Genomic DNA, 13,854 nt, shown 5'->3' on the forward strand with positions numbered 1-13,854 from the left:
TTTAAAAACAAATGTTTACAAAGTGTTTTGACAAACAAAGCATGGTTCAAATAAAATAACAAAGGTTTCGAACAACAGGGAGGAAGAACTTTAACAATGCAAAACAAAATGCAACGCAAGAGGTTAAGAGGAATACACGTCAATTAAACAGAATGAAGTAGTGGAACAATAGACCAGTAAATCGGTATTGAGAGGTTTTTCAGGGATAAATTAATAAAATAAATAAAATGAAATGGGTAAGTAAATAAAAGCATTATACAGTAAACAGAGGTTTTCAGAATAAAGGGACAACATCAAATCAGGAAAATTTGAAAAAGTGTTCAGGATAAATTGGGAACATTAAAATAATAAATGAAAAATAAATAAATAAATTAAAACAATAAATGATCAAATACAATTTAAAACAATTAATTAGTTGGATGCAGATTTAAATTAATAATAAAATAGAAGTAAAAGCAGTTAGAAAGATAAAGTCATAAAAGCAAGTCTGTAAAAATGGGTTTTAAGAAGAGATTTAAAAGATGTCGCTGCTGCAAATATTATTTTTATAATTATTATAATTATTATAATTATTATAATTAGAATAATAATAATGATTATTATTATTATTATTATTATTATTATTATTATTATTATCGTTTCATATTTTGAATAGAATGTATTTTGTTGCCTGTATTTCTGTCATAAAAATTACAGATTAATTAAAACGATTTTAATTTTTCGATCACACAACGTGACCGTTTATGTTATGAGGTCATTACGCAAGCACGTCTCACGTCTCACGCGGCGCTTTCAAATTGTTTGCTTCAGCATAAACAGCCTGTCGGTCTAATTTCATGCGCCAAACTGTGTCACTGTAACCGCGAGCGTCATCTTTATTCCAGGGTTACACCGCTTCTCAAATGCTCTGACTTGAAGAGTGATGAACAAAAAGAGCTACAATGGAAGAGGTAACTTTTATTCTCTTGTGCAACATTAGCTCGGGGATTGTTAGATTGTTTAGATATCCTCACTAACATACTCTTTGATAAATGTTGGCCTGTTTTTATTGCGTTTTATTGTTTAGTTTAAGTGACAGCAATCATGACAATCCTTTGTATTGAGGTTGAGTTATTGGCCCTCTCAATTACCAAACACACACGAGCTTACCCCGACTGTACCCCGAAACTACTATGGGATGAAAAAGTCACCTTCCTGCGATTACTCACCCTGCTCAACCGGATTTTCAGGAACTTTGCAAGTGTGAAAACATCCATCGTCCATTCAGGATTTATCTAACTCTATAGCTAGATTCCCTTTTATTTCCCCAGGTTTTCAGGTGTCTAACTCAGGGAACTTTTCCTCCGTCCTCAATGAAGGCTGCAAGTGGAATTTGTGTTCCTGTTGTTTTGCTCAATGTATGTTCTGTAGACTTATTCATACATCTTTCAATGTATTTATGTGTAATATATTCTGGAAGAAACCTGTAATGATCAGTGGTGGACAAAGTACACAGCTAGAATTGTAGTGGAGTAAAAAGTACAATAATTGTCTTCTGAATGTAGTGGAGTAAAAGTCATAAGTTTCCTCTAAAAATAATACTCAAGTAAAGTATGCTCAAAAAATGTACTTAAGTACAGTACTCAAGTAAATTTACTCTGCTACTTTCCACCACTGGTGTTGATTGATTAACTTAATAGCAAACTGTAAGAATGCTCATCACAAAGAATTTTAAAAAATCAATGTTTGGAATTTCAGATGTCTTTAAATCCAACCAAAAGTCTTAATCTGAAGATTACAATTATGAGACTAGCGTACGTGGGTCAAAGATTGGTAAACTCATAAAACATTCAATATCTTACCATCCTGTAATCACTGGATTAAAATCACTATCTGGACTCACAGCAGGTGAACTCTGTTTCTTATAAATACTGGGTTGAAGACTGATTGTTTTCACACATATAGTATTTAGCCAAAGACGGAGAACAGAGAGATATTTTAAACCTCCTGTTATGTTGCAGGTCAAATTGACCCTTTTTAAAGTCTATTTTAGGCAATATATGCCTTCCAAACCAGCTAAATGCAGCATAAAAATCTGGGCAGCATGTGACATAAGAGAAGTCGTGTTAATGTATCAACATCACTTCATAGAAGAAAAAAAATTCAAAGTGTAGAATAAAATAAACAAAAATCTATATCATGCAAAACTATTGTTTTTATATTACAGGCTTTCAAATGTACATTAAAAAAAGTTTTAACATAAATTTTAATGAAAAATGAGTGAATTATCCTCATTGAACCATGATCTGTGAGAATTAAAGAACACCAATCGACCAAATCTTGATTTAAATTGTTAGTAATGGAGTTAAAATTTAGATTAAAAACAATCTGATTGGGATTTTTTGGGGTTCTGAAACTTTTGGATAATTAAATATGCCCCGTGTATAATTGACCCAAGAACATTATTGTTGTTCCAGAGAAATGAACATAACAGGAGGGTTAAATCCAACTAAAAGTCTTAATCTGGAGATTAAAATTATGAGACTAGCATACCAGAAAATAGTTTTATGTGTGTCAAATATTTGAAAACTCTTAAAACATTCAATATCTCACCATCTTGTAATCACTGGATTAAAATCACTATCTGGACTTTCAGCAGGTGAACTCTGTTTCTTGTAAATGTTGGGTTGGAGATCCATTGTTTTCACATATATAGTATTTAGCCAAAGATGGAGAACAGAGAGATATTTTAAAACCATGTAAAATAAAATAGTTAATAGAACTACATTAGGTTGTGCCAGGGCCTGTATGAGCAGATGTTTTTAACCTTTGGTAAATCAATGATTAATGATCATGTGTCAGCATTCCCATAACCTACCCATAAGGAAGATGTCGGGTAAAAAATAAGAGACTTTTCTTTCAGTCAAATAAGAAATGATTTGTACTTTTCTTTTCACTATTTTCTTTGTTGGAGGCACTGATGAACTTTAAAGCTCTGAGGGCCAAGTTTCAGGAAGAGGCCCTGTTGGCTCAGTCGAAAACCAGCCGACCAGCTGTTGCAGAGAAGCCCAGACACCTCCCCCCCCCTGGCGGTCACTGCAGCTCTGTGGTCAGCAATATTAATATTGCTGTTGAAAACAAGACACCAGTTCCTCGGGTCATCTTCAGAGATGGGCTGCGGTCTTCTGGAGGCAAGCGGCCAATTTCCTTCCCACCACAGCCTCAGACCTCCCCCCCATCCCAGTCTGCTAATGGAGACAACACAACAAGGCAGTCCCTCAAAGACCGACATATGCCTCTGGTGCTTCCTGCCCTGCCTGTAAACGAGCAAAAGGCTGAACCGCCGGCCAAAAAGGAGAACAAACTAGACCCAGAGTCAGGAAAAGATGTCCTGCCACATACTAAACTGAAGAAGAAAGGATTGCTGCTTCCTTTCAAGTCAGCCAAAGCATCAAAAGTCAGTGCAGAAAATGGAGAGGAGCCTACGTATGCTGATTTGACCACCAGACCTGCGAGTGCTCCCGGCGAGTTGCCCTCTTTGGAAAAGCAAACCGCAGAAGACAGGATTTCTCTGCAAAGTGACCAATCAGCCACAGAATTCCTCTTCTCCAGCCCAGATATTCCAATCACCCCTCCTTCTGCAGAGACAAGTGTTGATTCAGACAACAAAATCATTAGCACCTTGGAGAGGGCCAAGAAGAAGTTTTCACGCAGGCACATGTTGATCTCGGCAAAACCTAAAAGCCTGCGTTCCCCTGATGATGACTCAAGAAATAAAATGTTCCCCTCGCCGCCAAAACTCACTCAAAGTGCTGAGCCTGTGCTGTCCTTACCCTCAGCAGGATGTCTCCCACACCTGGCTTGTATTTCAGCCCGGCCTTTCTTCAAAGCCAAGAACTCTGCACGTAGTAAGTTCCAGTCAGTGGTTAACTGTTTCAGACAACCTGACAGTCATCTGATGCTGTTTGTTTACATATGATTTCTAATGTTCTTCAATATTTTCTATTTTCAATGGCTAGAGTCTCCATTCAATCAGCAGTTTGGGAGGAACAAAGCTGAACTGCCCTTGGCCGGGACTTCTGAACCTCATCCACCCTCTTCTCCTCTCAAGAAGCCCCTGCCTGACTTGTGGTCACTGGGGTCAGCTCCACTTAAGCCCCCCAGACCTCCACTAGTAGATCTGAGCGATTACCTTGTATCCCCGGTTAATGGTATGATAAAATCACTTTGCTTCTTTTTGCCTTTTATTTAAGTAGCTGTTTAAGTAGCTGCACTGTATTTGACATTTGTTTTCCCCACTTGCGGCCACAGACCAAATAATAGATGAGGAAAAAAGTTGTATTTTCCTTGGACATCAGTGACTGTGTGTTATCCGCTCTGCAGTTTACATTTCACTTATTTGTGGCGAGGCTGAACATCTGTTTAAAGCTGATTTTGGTTTCTTATTATAGAGGTGTCACCAGATCTTTTCCAAGAACCGAGCGATGAGCCAGAGTCTATCCCCAACCCCAACCCCAACCCTGTGCTTGACGCTCCAGAGTTTCCAGACTTTGAGAATTCAGAGATGGACACAGCAGAGGAGGACGCTGTTGACCTTGGTGCCCTGGAGCTGGAGGCCCTAGACTTCGCCAGCACTGAACTTCCTGTGCCAGATGATTGCAGGGTCTCGGATTTAGAAGATACACAACCTGACTCGTCAGAGTGCAATCCCATAGAGCCCCTTATATGCAACACCTTCCAAGATCTGAACCTTGGCAATGAGAACATAATACCTCTTGATCCAGCTACTTTCTCTGAACCAATAAACCTTTCAGAGTTCCCAGAGCCTGCTGCACTAGAGCAGTGGTCCCAGAGTGAGGAGCTGAGCATGGACCCCCTATCTGCCTCCCAAGCTGATGAAGCTGATGTTGGAGGTGCGGAGTGTCACTCTTCAGCACAAGACACAAACAGTAGTAATCACTCCGTATTAAATGAAGGGACTGTACCACATCCAAGGTAAAAGTTTTAGCACTCACCATCACATTTTGTATATTTTTTTAAATATTTTAGTGTGTTATGCAATTCCTTCCTTATACAAGTTGCTTGTTTTGCTCTTTTAGTGCAAATCCCCAGGACAGTTACTATGAGGCGTGTGACAATGTCTATGAGGATGTTGAGAACCTCAACAAATTCATCTTGGCCCAGAATCTGCGCAAAGGAAAAGGGAGTCTAAAGAGTAAAATGTTTTTATCTTGTGTTGTGTTTCTGCTAAATATAAGTAGACCATTTACAAACCTGTTGTCTTTTTTTTAACCTCCCTTTTAACATTTTTTAACAGATCCATATGCGGAGAACCTCCCTATGGTAACACATTTTTAATTGGTCTAATCCCCTCCAGTATCTGAGAACATTAAAGAGGATTCTGCACAATAATTGAATACACATGCTTCACTCACAATCATCTGTGCTTCATTAAGAATTTTCTGTGTTTGTTTCCAGAAGGAGGAGGCGTGTCTTCACATTTGGCCAAGGAATCCCTGGTATGCCTTTCTCTTTCAAACATACAAGTCCTGTGTTTTATCCTAGATGCTTGTTTTTACCTCCTTGAGGGCAGTCACTGATTTTTCTCTGATTGGGGTTCTCCATCTACAGGACTGCGCTTGCTGGAGAACATGCTCATTCAGCTCACAACCATGTCCTCAGGTATTGTAGACAACTCCTCTTTCATACTGGTGCTGTGGTTAACAAAAAAATAACATCAGTTGTTCCACTTCCAGGTTTGTTCTGTATTTTTTTCTAGCATTTAGTTCTCTATAAAATTAAAGATCGTTCATGTCCGGTAACCTCCGGTCTTAAAATGTGAGGCCCATGCGGAAGTTTTATAAACTGAAGATCACTGAGCGTCCGATTGAGGCTGGCTGCAGAAACTAAATACACACCCATTCAAATAGACAATCTTTTCAGAAATGATAAATATGTTTAAAGCCTGGTTCAAAAAACGGCTTGGGTCTGCGTAGCTAATTTCTCTATCGGCAAAAACTGTACAGAGGGGGAATTTTTTTCTAATGCAACAGTTCAGAAGATATTAGGATTACGAGTTTTGCCCATTTATGGACATGACTGACTTGACTGACAGGTGGGAACACTTTAGCTGTTGGCTAGGAGGCTCAAAGCTGCCCCTTTACGTCACAATTAGGGATCTCTCAAAAAAGATGCATTGAAGTTGCAATGAAATTTACAGGAAAAAAGTTTGTAAGTATAAATATAGAAAACAGGCTTAATCTGTTTATCTTCACATATGTGTATATAGTATAATTTATATATTTATAGTTATATAGCCTATTAATATATTTATAGTTATATAGACTATTTATATATTTATAGTTATATAGACTATTTATATATTTTAATTTTAGTGGGAAAGCAGTCTGTACGGTAAAAGCCTAGATCACATGGCATTCAGTCATCCCTTAAGTGCCTTGAATTTGAGGAAAGTAAAAATTGTGTAATAAAAATTGCCAATATCACTAATGTGACGTCATGCAGGTTACAAGTGGCAAAGTGTGTCCCATTCTCAGTTCTATAGTTTGAGCCCTTACAGCCTCCTGCCCTTTATCACCTTCCATCTGATGTCAATTAAGTCAAGAAGGGCTCAGGGCTCAGGGAGGACATTGAGATTGTGCCTAGGAGTTAGGTTGTGTTCAGTATTTCCAATATGGCTCCCGCCGACAATTGGCTTCAAACAGCGCTCAGGAACAGATGGGTGACGTCACGGATACCAAGTCGATTATTCATACAGTCTATGTTCATGTCATATGGTGAATACGTTGTCTTTATTTGCCAGCAAGCAGTCTGATTTGTTTTCAGAAAAGAACCTCAGAGCCCCAACACTACAGAACTTAAAGAACAGAAGAAGAGGGAGAAGCAGCGGCAGGAGAAGGAGAAAAAGGAGCAAAAAGAAAGGGAGAAGAAGGAAAATGAGATGAGAAAGAAGTTCAAAGTCAGTTATCAAACATCAAGACTGAACATTTCTCCTTTTCACTTTTTCTTCAGCTACAAGAAGAATTTGAATGACTTGTTAGACACTCACTTAGATGACTTTTAGACACTTAACTGAGATTTGACTCTTTCAGGTGACTGGTGAAGAGGAGCCCATGTACCAAGCTAAAGTGATCTTGGCGAGCAAGGTTCGTAAGAATGACCTGCCTGTGAAGACTGGGGACATGGTCAGCATCATACGCACGACCAACTGCCCCAAAGGCAAATGGTTGGCTCGAGACGCAAACCACAAGTGTAAGAACAAACATTTTTTGATGTTTAAAATACAACCAGAATTGGAGATAATATAACTATTGAACATTTAAAACGTCACTAGGCTAAAATTTTCCTTATAATTACTACACCTAAGCATGTGACTTATCCAGTGTACTGTCTTTTTCACATTATGTCGTCAGTTTCTGAGTGTTTCCAGTCACTGCTCTGTCCTGTGTGTTGCAGATGGTTATATTTCAGTCATGAATGTGGAGCTAAATATCAAAGAGATGCTTGAAATCGGAAAGAAAGCCCAAGCTGCCGGACGAGGAGGCAACCACGAGGGAGATACCATCAGCATCGGAAGCAGGTCGATTCCTGATAAAGATGTTGCCTCACTTAAAAGCAATTTGTATCCATCCACGGTGTCTTAAAATCAATCATTTGTTCTCCTTTTTTTTTGCAGATCTTCCAGCCACCCTGTCCTAACAAGCAGTTGTAAGTTGCTGCTGCTTGTGTACAACGTCATCAAGCTCTGTAGTGAGCTGGGTAATATGAAGCTGCTCTCGTATATTACCTCTGACCTTAACTTTGCATTAGCTTCTTCGTCATCCTACAAAGCACTGTGGCCTTATAAAGAGAGAACACACAACTGGTTTATATAATGCATGGGCTTGCTGACTGACGGAGAACAGTTGCACACAAGTTGGCACACAGCCAAGTATCCCCACAACACAATGCCTGGTCTGAATAACTTTACAAGTCGTCATCTGCTTGACAGTCATTTGTTATTTAATGATTGTGAAGGAGCGCCGTGTAAAGTGATGGCTTTGGTTTCTACCCTGCAAAACATCCATCATCTGTATGCACACCGTGATCTGTCGGACTTCTTTTTGTTTTCCCACAGTCACAGATGACAGTGAGGAGTGGGCCTGTGAAGATGAGACCCTCTCACCTACCAATGTAAACTAGTAAGACTGACACATCCTCCGTTCTGTGGCTTAGAGATGCTTTTCTTTTATGAGAGGGAATGACCACATGAGAGCACATTAAGCCATCCTATCTGAAAGATGTGGCTGAATTTAGGTTGCACACCGCACATAATTATCACCTTTCTTTTTGTTCTGCATTGCAGCTTTCCCCAGCAGACTGCCTCATTGCCTGATATGTGTGAGTATATTTTACATGCAATTCTTTTGAAGTGCAGAGAAAATGCTTCCCCCCCTTCTCTGCTGTCTGGTTTAGTGACTGTTTTATGTTCTGCACTGACATATGTCAGACTGAAACATGCCTTTGATGTGCTCTTTTACCATGCCATTAACCCCCGCCCCCGCCCTTCATGTGTTCGCTCTGACAGCGTGCGGCCATGTCAGCGCCCAGCACACTCTGAGTGATGCCAACCTGGAGGACCTACACACACAGTGAGTCTTCAACACACGTGTCAAAGCAGATACTTTGGCATGCTCTTCTTGCACATGTGCATAAATCTTCATATGTCTGACCTTTTCTCAAAACAGTGAGTGTGGACACATGATGGATGAGGAAACCTTACATGACTAATTACATATTAAACATGGGAAAAAAGGAAACTTGTAGATAGCTGAAAAAGTTAATAATGAAACACGATACATCTGTTATAAAATCTTGCTTTAATTTGTTTGTTGATACCTTTAATTAAAATAGAAGCAATAGAAACGTAGAGACACAATAAACTAGGAATCAAGCTTTGTCTTCACTTTTGAAAAATCTTCGGTTGAAGCAAGGGTTGGTTGTCAGGGAAAACTAGCATGAATTTGAATGTAGCATTTCCCCAGGACTCCGTCTAACCCCCCCTCCCTCCCCTCGGAGCTCCTCCAAAATGACACTCCCCGCTCACATGCACGAGCCCTGCTGAGTCGCAGCCATATGACTGACTGATTCAAATACGGTCCTCAGCACATTGTTTTGCACTATGTCAACTCATGTCTCACTCAGCGGTAAGAAAACACCAAAACATTATCATAGTGAAAGTTAAAAACACAAACAAACATGCAGGAGGCGGGCAGAACAGCAGGATGGGATTTGATTGGTTTCATATTTTGGCTCCTGATGGCAGGGATTGGTTGGTGTTTTCCCAGGTTAACTCCGGCTGTAGATAGCAGCTTTTTTTTCACTCTTTTTAAAGAACACATTATGAATTGATTGCCATCGGGACATAAAGATAATTTTAACCAGTATAACAAAAAGTGTATCTAAATCTGACTACTAACCCCAGCTTTAACCATCTGCTTTGTATCGGAAGAGTAAAAAATAGCCCTACTTGTTCCCAGAGCCTAAAGTGAGCTATTTATAAAGCTTGTGCTGTTAACCAGCAGTCTCAACTCAACTCAAACTTTATTGTCATTCATCTGGATAGCTTGTATACAGCTGAACAAAATTCCATCTCTTACATGGCAGGTGCAAAGCGATGCAAGTGCAATAAAACGACGGACAAACAATACAACAGACAACAAAAACGAAATGAAAGAAAAACAAAACATAAAGACAGACCAGAGGGGTATACTATAAAGCTGGATTTGTGGTTATCGAGGTAACTTCAGGGTTAACTCGGCATTTTCAGTACTACGACGAGGGATAGATAAATAGATAAAAGAGAATGAGTGAGGTGATGCAGGGTGCAAATGTTGCAATATACACTGAATAGATAATTCAGCTAAAATATTGAAATGAAATAAATAGGCAGCAATAAATAGTGACTTAAACACAGAAGGTCTGGACTGGGCAAAGTCCAGTCTGAATATACAGTTAATGATCATATATAACACAGAAGGCAACCATTTCACACACAACAGAGGCTGAAATGAGTTAATATTTTGGCATATTTGCTTGAAAAAAAACCCAATTGATGAATTAAATATTTTAAGTTCCACTCTGTCAATCTTCAAACTTAATTTGTTATGCTCTATGCCAAAGGGCAAAAATTTAGCTCAGCTGGAAACTAATTTTTAAAGTCAGAGGTACTGCATTTGAAGGGCATAAATATTTATAATTAAATCCCAGAACCTACCAAACTGTCAGAAAAGTATGCCAAAAGTATCAATGTTGCTTAGTGTAAAGTAGGGAAAAGTGGGATATGACAATAAGTTGGTAAGTAACTCACACAGTCCATCCTGGTTTGGATCAGTAAAGACCTTTTGTACTTTGATCCAGCGATACTGAAAAGGAGTTTCAGTAGAAGTGGCAACATCCAACAGAGTTCAGAAGACTCACCTTGGGTTATTTGTTTTAAATGAAAGTCCAGAAGTCAAGCCAAAGCCAGCATTGCACAAAGCATGACATCAGCGATTCTTGCAATGAACTGGAATGATATTTATTATTTTTCTCCCTCAGCCGTCATCTGTCATTTTATGTTTAGCGAAAGCTGGATAACTCAGTGCCCTGTTGATTTCCTCTTAAAGGAGAAGGAGGAGTAATTACAGGGACCTGAAATGATCACATGCTGGTGTAAGTTATTTTGTTTCTGATAAGTTAAAGAAATTCAGCCCAGCAGTGAAATCAATGATTCTGTGGCAATCTCTTGAACTCTTTCCCGATACACTCACTCTGTGTAATCACCACCTCCGACCTTTACATTCCTCGGGGGGACAAAATGAGAGTATCAGCACCCTTTGGACAGACACTGGTCATTATAGGCTGACAGTGGGTTCGTGTATTAGATGATAGATTATGTAGGCGCTCATGTCTCTCTGTGGGTCATTGATTAGTTTGAAAAGTCATATTTAAAGACATTTAAAAGTTCTCTGAGTAACTTGTTGTCTGACCTTAAGGACGAGACATGAGGCTTTGCAGAAACTGGCTATCTTCTTCCAACATGGCAAAGACGACTTTGATGATATCGCTGATAATGAGGGAGCGACTCCAACAAAGTAAAGTCTTCTTTTATCCACTACCTTACCTTTATGATCCTACTGTATACTATTCATACTTGTCTTTTATTAAAACTCTCTTTACATGTGATATTCTCTACCCCATGCGTAGTGCTGAGCCACAGGGTAAGTTTCCAGACTTGATGTTTTTCCATGTCTCCACTGTTGTCACCACTTACATCACTCTCACTGATAATGGTGAACTCAAGTAGAGAGCACTTGGAGATCTGTTGAAGCACTACACCAGTTGGCGTCTCACCTGTAATGGAAAATAACTTGTGGGGTACACTTATCTAATCCTTGCGAGCTGGAGACATGTTTCAGTACAGGCTGAACAGACAGTTCAATGTCGCAGTGACATTTGCGTCTCCTTGTGTTCCTCCAGACTTCTTGTGTGCCGTTGAGGAGCCTCCGTATCCGTAAGTGTTGACAGTTTCTTTCTATTCAGGAAGAGAAGCCTGGCTACGTTTGATCTTTTATTTTTATCCCCATCAGCAGGCTTTGTGCGCGCGCTTCTTTGCCAACATCCGAGTACTCTAGGTTCTTTGGCACATTCTCCTCGTAAACTGTGATGTCTCTGTGTTTTGTGTAACAGCGAACAGGAAGTTGACTTCACAGAGCTCGAACTCCTTCCTCCCCCGCCACTGTATGCCGACACCTTCTGATCACCAGATTTACTAAAGCAGGTAACGTAAGTCTGAGAAACTTTTTGGATTTGATATCCCAAAGAGGAAGTCATGAAGATGATTTGTAATTAAGTCTTTCTTTGATCCTTTACAGTGAAGGAAACCATCATTAAGAGAACTCCTGATGTGACTGTTTTTTCTTTGTGCATATTTTTTTTATTTTTCACATTGTTTTTCTTCACCTTGTTCCTATGTTATTACTGTGAGTAGAGCACAAATTGAAATGTTGCACTTAATCTAAAATAAATGACAATGACAAAGCAGCTAGCTGCTCACTTGTAGAATTTAATATTTAAGGATTTGTTTGTGGAAATGTTCTTTGCATTTTTTTCTTTCTTACATCTAATAAATATTTGTCATTAATTTATGTTTTTGAATACTTTTTATAGATAGATAGATAGATAATACTTTATTGATCCCGGGGGGAAATTCGGTTGTAAATAAAATAAAAATAGATGCATAAAGATAAGAATAAAAATGTAAGGTATATAAAAAATATTACACATGGTGTAAATAGTTATAATTACAGGCAGTAGGCAAATACTATTCTGTAGCAACACGTTGACATGGTGAGATTATGGTTTGGTTATGACAGATTAAGCAATATAAGCAGATAAATATACATGGGTATGTAATGTCAATCAATCAGACTTTATTTAAAAAGCGCTTTTCATACAATGACATTGTAACACAAAATGATGTACATAAAAACAACCTAAAATAGAATAAATTAAGAAAAAAATCTCACCCCAAGCCCTGACGCCAAACCCACCCCACAATCCTAAGGTTATGAACACAATATAAGCAACAATAGTAATAAAAACAATACAAATAAAACAAATAAATGAAAATTAAAAAAGAAGTTGCTGAACGAACTGAGAAAAGTCTCTCATGATATCTTAATGAGGAAACACTGGAGGTAAAATAAGATGTTAAAACTCAAAACAGGGAATTCAAATCACCAAAATAAAATAAATTTCTGAGATAATAAAACATTAAAATATAAAACCATTAAAAGAAAATACTTAAAAAATAAAACAAATAGTGCATAAATAAATAAAATAGAATAAAAGTGACTAAAATTTGAACTACATAATAAAGAAATGAATAAATAAAAGTTATAAGAATGAAACTCAGTTAAAAGCAAGACTACAAAGGTAGGTCTTGAGTTTGAGTAATATGACTGTATGAAGATAAAAAGTAAAATTAAAAAGTACTATATTAGTATGATGATCAGTTGTAATAGACAATAACATAAGATCTCATGGTATAAAATAATAATAATAATAATAATATATATATATAACATAATGTAATATGAATTATGATAATATATTGTCAGCCAAGTACAGGATGACATGATGGATGGGGGGAGGGGGTTGTCATTCTTCGTTATTGAAAAGGACTACAAGAACACTCAGTATTTATTTAATCTCCTGCAAACCTTGCAACACTTTTAGTAATCAACCTCAGAGAGGAATGGTCTGATAAGATCCCTCCTCAACTCACTCATATTTATTTATACAGCACCTTTCATACATAAAAACATGCAGCCCAAAGTGCTTCATAGAATAACAGAGACACAGAAAACAATAGCAATAGTAAAATTATAACTGGCATGATTATAAATGAAATACTTAAAAATAAAATATAACCAATACAGTAAAATCAATAAAATAAGTAAGAGTGGAAAAAAAGTTAAAAATAAGGTAGTGTTAACAAGACCAGATGAATACAATAAATAAATAAATAAGATAAATATATGTTAAAGCAATGATTAAAATAATAATGATTAAAATAATAATAAAAATAGTAAAAATAATTTTAAAAATAATCCTCTGCCATCTGCATTTATATTGGTACCAAACTTTACTGACTGTATTTTTGAGGTGGGATGTTTCCCTTCAATGTGTTTCTTCAGACTTAATTCGCATGCTGCAGTTTAATTTCACAACCTGTGTAAATAAAGAATGACAGGTAACAACCCTCTGTAGCCTGTAAATCTCCCATCCTTGAATCTCTTTCATTGTTTTCCTGCTGACTGTGCTTGTGAA

At 37.8% G+C, this 13,854-nt stretch overlaps 1 protein-coding gene across 5 annotated transcripts; it reads left to right on the forward strand.

The window, feature by feature from the left end:
* The first annotated feature begins 765 nt into the window (after positions 1–765).
* si:ch211-188c16.1 (uncharacterized protein LOC562677 homolog) lies at positions 766–12,063 on the forward strand. 5 transcript variants are annotated; one of them, XM_034703042.1, is made up of 20 exons: positions 766–950; positions 2,951–3,887; positions 3,999–4,190; positions 4,431–4,974; positions 5,079–5,194; positions 5,297–5,322; positions 5,458–5,498; positions 5,611–5,661; positions 6,826–6,958; positions 7,092–7,251; positions 7,456–7,579; positions 7,676–7,758; positions 8,117–8,180; positions 8,345–8,379; positions 8,567–8,630; positions 11,016–11,114; positions 11,227–11,240; positions 11,500–11,533; positions 11,710–11,805; positions 11,895–12,063. In XM_034703042.1, the coding sequence occupies exons 1-19, from the start codon at positions 942–944 to the stop codon at positions 11,777–11,779; spliced, it is 2,796 nt and encodes a 931-aa protein (XP_034558933.1). In that variant the 5' UTR covers positions 766–941; the 3' UTR covers positions 11,780–11,805; positions 11,895–12,063. The 5 variants fall into 5 exon arrangements, 4 of the variants coding, with proteins under 4 accessions (XP_034558933.1, XP_034558932.1, XP_034558936.1 ...); XM_034703041.1 differs by having other exon boundaries at positions 11,710–11,800; XM_034703045.1 differs by having other exon boundaries at positions 7,676–7,707; positions 11,710–11,800.
* The last annotated feature ends 1,791 nt before the right edge of the window (positions 12,064–13,854 follow it).

This window comes from Notolabrus celidotus, chromosome 15, assembly GCF_009762535.1.
Source record: "Notolabrus celidotus isolate fNotCel1 chromosome 15, fNotCel1.pri, whole genome shotgun sequence".
NCBI classification, from domain to species: Eukaryota; Metazoa; Chordata; class Actinopteri; order Labriformes; family Labridae; genus Notolabrus; species Notolabrus celidotus.